At 34.2% G+C, this 10088-nt stretch overlaps 1 protein-coding gene across 1 annotated transcript; it reads right to left on the reverse strand.

Annotated features, from left to right (window-relative positions):
• Positions 1-2916: 2916 nt before the first annotated feature.
• Positions 2917-5546, reverse strand: LOC120091205. The gene is made up of 2 exons (XM_039049121.1): positions 5242-5546; positions 2917-4914 (listed from the first exon to the last, which is right to left on the reverse strand). The coding sequence occupies exon 2, from the start codon at positions 4828-4830 to the stop codon at positions 3496-3498; it is 1335 nt and encodes a 444-aa protein (XP_038905049.1). The 5' UTR covers positions 4831-4914; positions 5242-5546; the 3' UTR covers positions 2917-3495.
• Between the last annotated feature and the right edge of the window lie 4542 nt (positions 5547-10088).

Here is a 10088-nt window from a genome sequence, read left to right on the forward strand (position 1 = left end):
CTTTATTCAAGTCCCGATGATACCACTTAAGGGAATACTCCTCTACTTACCTTGAAGTTGGGAAGGAGTGAAATCCATCTTGTATGATTATGTTCCCAGTTGCCCACTCGGTCTTATCCCAAAGTGGTAGGCATATTGAGTTGGCGAACTTGCCACTCTCACCCATACAAATCAAAGGGAATTCCCTCATGAACAGGAGTTCATAATATACTCAAGAGTAAGACTGAGGTTCCTAGGTCATCCTATTGAAATAAAGACTTAACTAGTCAACGGAGTTACATCTAGTGGTTATTATTTTGCGGTCCGATCTTGTGCAAACTCATTGTCTAGGATACCCTCACTCGCGTGTCTCCTACATGAACACGTTGGATCACTGCGTTTTTATCAAATACAAAGTGGGTCGCATTCATAATGTTACCAGGATAAGATACCAACCTTACCCCTATACTATAGACCCTTTAGACTGTATCTTTAACACTATCCCTATATGTCTCTACAAACAGTTCAAGACTCATAAGACAGCCCAGGATGTTAGTTTATTGGATTTTAGAATTAATAAGAAAAAACTAAATAAAACATCAATAACACTTATTGAGAAAAACATTAATAACTATTTGTTAATAAGGGTCATTTAATTACATTAACTATCTACGAGTTTTAGGGCATAAAACTCAACAAGAGAGACTATTAAATAAGGAAATACAACATCCAATCAAGACAAAGCAAAAGTTATGATTTTCCTTCGTCGTCATCTCCACGAGGGATTGAAAATAGAGTATCTTACAATAAAAGATTCTCGTATCTTGTAGAAAAAATTGAAAGAGATATGATCATAAAAAAACAGTTATTATTCCTAAAGCTTGTTATGAGTGGATGCACGTGAGGCTATAAGATTTCAAATTAGTAAGTGATTACAATTTTGCATTATTTAAAATCGGTTCGAAACTGTTGTTATGTGGAGAGAAAATTACTGATCCTGATATATTAGAGAAGACATTTTCTATATTTTATGTCTCAAATATTCTCCTGCAGTAATATCAAGATAGGAGTTTTAAACAATATTTTGAACTAATTTCATGTCTTCTCGTGGCTAAACAAAACAACGAGTTATTAATGAAAAATCATGAATCTCGATAAATTGGGACAACACCATTCACTGAAGTGAATGTTGTGAATTTTAATAATAATCGTGGTCGAAGTCATGGTCGTCGTCGAGGTCATGACCATAACAGAGGAAGAAATAATTATTATTTTCGTGGTGGTCGTTCTAATCATTCAAATTTCAAAAGAAATATCACAAAAGAAAAACTCCACAAGATAAGAGTTTAAAAAGTGTTGAAAATAAATGTTTCCGATGCAAAATAACTTAACATTGGTCACGTACCTGTCGTACGTCAAAACACTTAGTTGATTTTTATCAAGCATTCCTGAAGAAAAAAGAGAAAAATATGGAAACAAAATTTGCATACCAGAATAGTGATATATTTGATCTATCTCATATGACAAATTTAGATGTGACTAATTTGAATTTACTGAAGACAAAATCGGCAAAATTGATGAAACATCAACTATTTCCTTTGACTTTGAAAATATCTACATTTAATGTTTTTTTTCCTCCTAGTAGATGTTAACCCTTGTGTATTCCAAATGTTATTTTTCTTATTGTAACTATTTTCTTTTAATGAAACTTGGATAATTTTCATATTTTGGGTGACTAAAAAATGAGTAAAGAAGATCTATGTAATACTTATAAGTAAAAAATATTTTTCCAAATTGACAATGTTAGAAACAAAAGTCAATACAATATTAGGTTTTGCAAACCTAATTGATGGATTTGAAAAGGTCAATATTATTTTATCTATAGAGAAACAAAATTTACAACTGACAATTTATTATTTTCTAGTATTTTCTAGTCAATCAAAAAGAAATCTACTTAGTTTCGAAGATATACATTGCAATGATTATCATAGTGAAACTGATAGAAAAAATAATACGGAGTATCTTTAATAATCGCCAAAATTTTCAGGTACACAAGAAAATGGTCAAAATATGTGGATGGTTACTCAGAAAGAGAAAGCATAGACTGCAGTGGAGTTTTGGTTGCTTCTTTTCTGTTTACAACCTTTTATGTGGATGCTATGCTAAAGATTCAGTCTGGAAACTGAAACGCCACCATTGAAAAACTTCTCTATATCCTGTCCTTACAAACTACACATCTATTCATTACACGACTAAACTAAAATATTACAGTATGACCAAGTTAGAATAAGATCAACGATTGATGGAACGAACCAACATGACACATCAACATTTAATGTACAAGGTTAACTAAGAAGAACTAAAAGTAAGGTCAATTCTTCTTATCAGAGGATCTAATGTACTAACTTCTCACCCAAACCACTCTGATAACTAACTTTGCAAAATTAAATATGAAAGTATTCTATCCACAATAAATAAAAGAGATTTCAACTTCCACCTCCCCTCCTTCCTCCTCTCGCTCTTTCCAGAAATTGCTACAAGATTGACAAGTGATGCACTTGTAAGCATATAAGCAACCCTTATGTGAAATGATAAACTGTGACAAGGTGTGGAAAGGAGTATAGTTATGAATTCCATGGGATTATGAAGTCTTGGGAGTTGTGAATTCCTAGAGCGCTTAGTGTAAGAAATTAGTAAGGCATAAACTTGATTTTTTTTAATTGTGGACTCACGAACTCCTTGGACCAAATAAAGAGTGGAGGAGTTCACAACTTTCTACTTCCCAACTCCTTGCTCCAACCACCCCTGAAGAAACAATATGAAAGGGCAGAAATTACCAAATTCTATGTAGACATGCTTTGATCAGTCCTTTCGTCTGAAGAGAAGTAACAAACAAAGTGTTGCCTAACCATTAGTATGTCATGATAATGCAAAAAACAATATAATAGGGTCATAGAAGTCGATAAAGAAGATGCAAATCCAAAGGTTTTTCCTCGAAACACAACTCTTCTCTCCAATGAAAGAATTGCAGAAGAAAAGCTACAGATTGATTTCAGAAATTTCCAACACCAGTACAATCTATCTATCTAGACCATGAGAAATTTTGGATACCAGATTCAATGGGGGGGGGAGGGGGAGGGGAGGGACTTGCAGATGGTGTGTATATATTACAGATGCTTACCATTACATCAACTGCTATTTGACCGACGTAGCAATACCAAAATCAAATATTCATCTTCAATGGAGGAACAAATTCGACGCGCGCTTTTGCAGCAACCAGTTCGCCACATTATAGAAGTGCAATGCAGCTGGAAAGCCGACAAGATTGCTCCTCTTCATAATCTTCCGATACCTTATCAGAGAATGGACCATCAAACTTCTTAGAGCTGTTATTTATATGGGATTTCACACCAGCAAGGATCATCCCAAGGTTGAAGAACATTCAATAACTTAAAAAAGAAAAGTGATGAAGTAAATAAATAGCTCATATGAGAAAGAACTTCATTATCAATACAATCATCCCAATCTCCTCCTCCTTCGCTCCTGTAAAATTTCATTGTCTATATCTGACCGTCGTGGTAACTCACTCCTCCTTCTGGTTGATGGAGATGGGAGTATTATTCGGTCAAATTCAGATGCACTATTGGTCTGGTTTTCTAGACTCGTAGCAATATCCATACTTCTAGAAGATGATTCAAACTGGGGAACCAGAAAGGTGATTCCACCAACAGGATCTGGAATTATACCATCCGATTGCACAGTTGCAGCAATACCGGACAAGGGGTCTCCATTGTTAGGATTATTAGGAATTGAGTGTGGGCGGCTTCTGGTTGCACTATGATTGTGAATGTATGTCTCAAGGTCCTCAACTAATCTTTCAGCAGAATCCATTGCAGAATTCAAAGCAGATGAAAGAGATGAAAATGAGGCAGCACCTTGCAACAGCAACCTAGAAACTTGAAGGGATCGACTTTGCTGATTGCTCTCATTCTCAGGAACAGGTAATACTTGGGAGGCACGACGCCTTCGGCCCAACAAATTAGTCCTCTCAATCCTTCCATGTGAAACATCAAAATTCTGCGACCGAGATTGCTCCCCCATTGCACCAATCATGTTGCTAATCTGCTGAATCCTTTCTTCAATGAGAGAAGATGATGCCCCTCGGAATAAAATTTGCTGCCTCGTACTCTCAATCCTTTGTGCACGTGGCCTGGGAGGAACCTTCAAACCAGAATCATTCGGTTTTGACTTATGGGCACGATTACCGTTCCCATGGCCATATATTGGAATGATGCTTGTGTCTGTAACTTCACCTTGACATTCAGGACACTCCTTGGCATTTGAATGAACATAAGATAACTGATAAAAGCAAGACCAACAAAATAAGTGACCACAACATGTCAATATTGGATCCTTGGCAACATCCAAGCATATATTACAATCATAAAAACTTCCCATCTTGTTTCCAGTGGTCCTAGGCTCTGGATCCATCCCCAATGCTTTGGCTACCAAATGAGAGCCATTCTGTTTACTAGTTTTCCCCGAATGAAGTGTCCTTTCCTGGGCAGCAGCACTATCATCACCAGTATCATGTCTTTCAAGGTGAACATAAGCTGCTGCAGTGTCAGCAGGTTCAGTTACAGTCGGGGCATGTCGCCATCTCTGTCGCCGTGTAGCCCTCGTTGTAACGGCTTCAAGTTGCCGAATGCGTTCTTCAATGCGTCCATGAGCAGTTTCAAGGTCATTCAGTATGGTGTCTAACCCTATCACTGAATCATAAGATTGGTCCAAAGGCTCTTGATTCAAATCGAGGTCCATTATATCTTCTCCTGCGTTATTTCCCATTAGCATCTACACCCAATCTTTCCTTTCATTCTAACCTCACAGCTAAAAACAAATCTCAAATTCAAGAAACCCATCGAAGCATCTCTCCTCCTGTCAATGAACCAAAAAAAAAAAAGTTTAACTTCTTTCACTACAAAAGCCTAAAAAATTCCACATACCCTAATTTTTTTTTAAAAAAAAAAAAAAAAAATCCCTAAGCTTCAATTTTATCCATTGTTAATCTTTGCTCTAATTATCCACAAACTAGAACAAAAACTCCCCAAGTTGTTCACGAAATCCAAATTCCCCTGTGAAAATCAGAAACTAACTTTTCCGAACAAACCTAGACCAACGACCCAAGAAAGATCCCATTACAACAAATTAAAACAATCTTCAAAACCACTAAGAAGAAATTCAGAACCCAGAATAGAAAAGAACCTGCAATCGGACGAAGATTCGAGCAATCTCAAGGCCCTCGATCAAAGCCGCACTTCAGCCATCGGCAAAAAGAATGGCAAATCTATCAACAGAACAGAACTATGCAAGTCGATTCTTGAGACGCTGCTTCCTCACGAACATACGAAGAAGGAGAAGGCGGAGGCGGCGGCCGGAATCGGAAAGGAAGCGGTGGCGGAGAGGCGATGATACTGGGCTTGACCCTTATCAATTATCAGGATACGGCCTTGAAAGATTTTGCCTGAAAGATCAAAATTACTCAATGGGCGACGTATTGGAAGAATCATACGACGTCGTTGAGTATATACCAAATTCCGTCTTCCTATTGGTGAAACGACATTATTAGTAAATTTGTTACCTTTTTTTCCTTTGCTTTACTGATTCATTATTCACGAAATCGTCACTCCTGACGCATAAATTATTTTCTTTATTCTTTAAATAAACAAAAAACTCGAATATAAAATAATATCTTCCGTATTTTCAGGGTTTCTTTTTTCAAAACATTATACTTATTTAGTTTTTCCGATTAAATAATTATTTTAAATAGTAAAATTGTTGACAATATTTTTAATTATATAAACTGTCATTGTTTACAGATAAATAGTGACATTTTACTATACTTATAAATAAATTGATTCATTTTTTTTTAATTTGTAAACAACCTTTTCTATCTTTTGAGATGATAGTTTGAATTTTATTCACTATTATTCCCATCACATAATTAAACATTTATTCGGTTAATATGAGATCAAATTATTGATTTTGTAGGACAACAACCCTCCAACTATAGTATGATATTGTCTACTTTGGACATAAACTCTCATAGCTTTGCTTTTCGAACCACCCTAAATTGTCTTATACCAATGGAGATAGTTATTTTCCCTTATAGTTTCCCCTCAAATAATCTTTCATCTGTCTAACCCTTAGCCAGGCTTACTCCTGTTTACCGAAGCACCCCGCGTATCTAGTAGAGTTCAACTACAGATCACACCATGACTGTTGGGGTTGATGCCCTAAATCTCGTATAGTTTGTAAATATTATTGAACAAACTCATTGTGTATTTAATAAAATATATGATATTTTATTCATTGTCTATAAAATATGTGATATTTTAGTTGCATTAACCACAAACCAATAAACTGACATCCAAGGTTATCTTTGTAACTTAAACGTGTATGTAGAGACATACGAGTGGATCATGTTTAAGTGATAACCTAAATGGTCTGTAGTAGATGGATAAGGTTGGATACCTTATCCTGGTGATACTACAACTATGACACGCTTTGTAGGTGTTACAATTATTGTAAAGTGTTACAAGTGATCTGATCCTGATCATTCATGTATAGACATGTGAGCGAAGACATTCTATACAAAAGAGTTTGTATAAGACCGGATCATGAAATGTTTAGTCTCATTACATAACACCGTTCATAATAGAGACTTACATTTCACCATGATGACCATAGGTAACATGACCTGAATCCTGAGTGAGTTGTGAACTCCTGCCTATGAAAGCGGTCCTTTGATTTGTATGGGTGAGAGTGGTCAGATCCCTGACTCAACAAGCCTACCATTTTGGAGATTCGTCTGATTGAGGAGCTGGGAACACAACTACACAAGATGGAATTCACTCATTCCTTAAGGCAAGGGTGAGTAGATAAATTGCTCCCTTAAAGGCTAATTCCGGGTCTTGAACAATGTGGCGCCACACCCTCTTCTGGCCCGAGAGGGGTTTAGTCATAGTTGGACTATGATTTATTGTTCATTAGAGGGATCCGTGGTACTTAAGGAGTTAGTCTACAGAGGCAAAACGGTAATTTGACCTAGCTATACTTACGAGTTGTGAAAGGTTATCATACTGTCGATTGGTTATGGATGGACACAAAATATATCTGTAGCGCGAAGAGTGCAGCTGTCGGTCTTTAGTGAAGTGTTCGACAGTTAACTGATGGTGAATAATTTAATTAAAAAGTTTAATTAATTATTCATGTATCGTTGGAGTTTCAAGCTATAGGTCCATGAGGTCCTCTTGGTAGCTAATAAGATTAATTGATAATCAGTTTTTGGATTAATTTGAATTGTTCAAATTAATAGAGGGATTAATTATATATGATATAATTGTTATAATGTATTTGATACATTATAGCTTAATTAGAGGAAATAAATATTTAAATGAGATTCAAATATATTTTCTATGAATTGGATTCATAGTTTGTTAGATTTATATAAATATGATTATATCAAATGTCATATAGAGAGAAAAGAAACTATAGATTATATTGTATATGATACAATATTAAAACTATAAGTTATATGTTATATTTGATATAACATATAATTTAAATATATATATTAAATATGATAAGTTAGTTATCATATTTATATTTATATTAATTATTATTTTAATAATAAGGGATTAGTTATCATATTTATATTTATATTAATTATTATTTTAATAATAAGGGAGGGAGTTACAACTCCCTTCCCTTTCTTTTCTCTCCACCCACGTAAGTTGATTTTGAGACAGAGAGAAATGGCAGAAGAGTTCTGTGAGTGTGAATTGAATTTTGTTGATGAACATTTTCAGTTCCTTCTACCTCTCCACAAAAGTTCCCTCAAATTCAAAATAGCCAGAGTCCACCACTCTTGGGTTTTCACCCTGAGAATACCGAGGAAACCTTCATGGTTGTGTTCATTCTTGTTCGAGGTTATTTTTGAAGAAAGTCTTCAAGGAGTTTATGAACCGTTCGAGGGAAATCGTGAAGAAATGTCTTCAAAGGTGAGGTTACTAAAACCCATGTTGTAATTTATAAATAAATGCATATCTTTCTTGTTTACATTAAAATTTATATTCAATGAAAAATGGTTTTTGGATGATCTGCTTCCACTCAAGGTTCTCTTCTCATAGAGTTCCTTCAATGACTACTTTTGAGACTCCACCACATCTTTGTTCTAACACCTAAGGATTCTACCGAGCATAGTTAAGTAAGGGGTATGGCTCTAATACCATTTATTGGAAAAAAACCTCTCACTTCTACCGTGAGAATAAGTAGAAAAATAATATAGAAATTACAATTAAAAAAAATAAAAACTGAAAATACAAAAATTTAAATGGAAAACTCCCAACTTGGAGAAAAACCACGACTTACTAAAAAGAAATCTACTATGTGAAAATTGTTACAATCACACAGAACAATTATCTCTCTCGATCCCAATTACAAGAACACTATTAAAAGCTTTTATACTAGTCACACCCTTTTCCCACTTTCAATTAGAGAAACATGAAGAGAATTTAACTAGAGTTAGCCCATTCAAACTTAAAATGTATCTAATTGGGACAGTTGATTTTATAGTGCATAGAGCTAATGATTTTCGTAAACCTTTTCAATGTAGAACAAGCCCATGACTTTCTAATTTTTTTTTTTTTATGTGGGACAACTGCACTTCTAATATTTTGCCAAAAATCACAACAAATTTACCTTGACAAGATATTTGAAGAATCCTCAACTTCTACAATCCATTATCGACAATCATAATTCTCAACTATTATAACCTACTCCATCGTAAAAAGTAGACTACTTGGAATACTACCTCCCAAGATTTTTCTTTTTTGTCACATGTTGATAAACCTTGCTGTTATTTATGGTGCAACTTCTATATACTTGACTTACTTGGAAGTTCTTCAGTTATTGACATAACTTCCATCATACACCTTGCATAACCGTCAAGTCAATGCCCCTGTGCAAACTTGTGGAATCGCTAACATTACATCCTCTATCATGGTAAAGCGAACATACTACAATGATGAATTTCGTCTTCAGAGGAAGTTGTCTTCTCCCGAAAGACTACATCAACATCTAATCCAGAGCAATTTGACGAACCTGCTCTATTTTTAAGGGTGGTTTGAAGTGTTAAATTTAGAGGAGAGAAAAAGAGAGAGAAAACTAAGTCAAATTGCAAATTTAAACTAAATCTAATTTGAATAATATAATCTAACACGAGGAAGATCAAATATATTAGTAACAATATTATAAATAGTTCCACACATGATCTACTCGAATAAAAAAGTGCACGTTAAATCGTAAAGCTGACGAATGGTCAAGAGATTTAGAAGAATGGCTTTAGGAAAATTAGAAGCTTCTCCTAACATTAACATGATTGATAGGACATATTTGACTGTATTTCTAAGACTAACAAAGACCATGTGAAGAGAGTATGAACTCCAAACAGAGTGTCTATCAAAAGTTGAGAGATTGGTAAGAAACAAGAACACCAAATTGTGTCCTTTTGAGATTTGGCATTCAAGTTTGGAATGAGCTTGAGAATATTAAGTATTGGAGTTTAAGTAACTCGAGTTTAAGAAAATTTTGTTTAAAGTGCAAATTTAGAAAGTTTGAATTTATATGAAACATGTGTTTGAAGTAGGTTTAGGAAGCATGGAATGAATACATATTTATAAATTGAATTTGTGAAATATTTCTTTATATTCAATTAATGGTAGGTTTTAGATTAATTTGTATTTATCATCTTAATTATTTTAATATAGGTAACTTTAAAATAAACTAATTTTCATATTTTTCAAATATAACTAAACTCAAAATTAAAATTATGTTTCTTATATATATATTTTAATTTATATTTACCAACTTAAATATGTGAAAGAAAGGACGAATGTAAACAAAATATTTTGGGTAGTTTTTCTTTTTTTCCCCCCTAAAATGACGGTGTGAAAAATGAAATATATATTTAATTGATAAATTATTTCAAATGGTAAAACTGATAGAAGTCTATTCGTATCTATCAGCGTCTATCATTGATAGTTTTAAAA

This window comes from Benincasa hispida, chromosome 11, assembly GCF_009727055.1.
Source record: "Benincasa hispida cultivar B227 chromosome 11, ASM972705v1, whole genome shotgun sequence".
Lineage (NCBI taxonomy): Eukaryota > Viridiplantae > Streptophyta > Magnoliopsida > Cucurbitales > Cucurbitaceae > Benincasa > Benincasa hispida.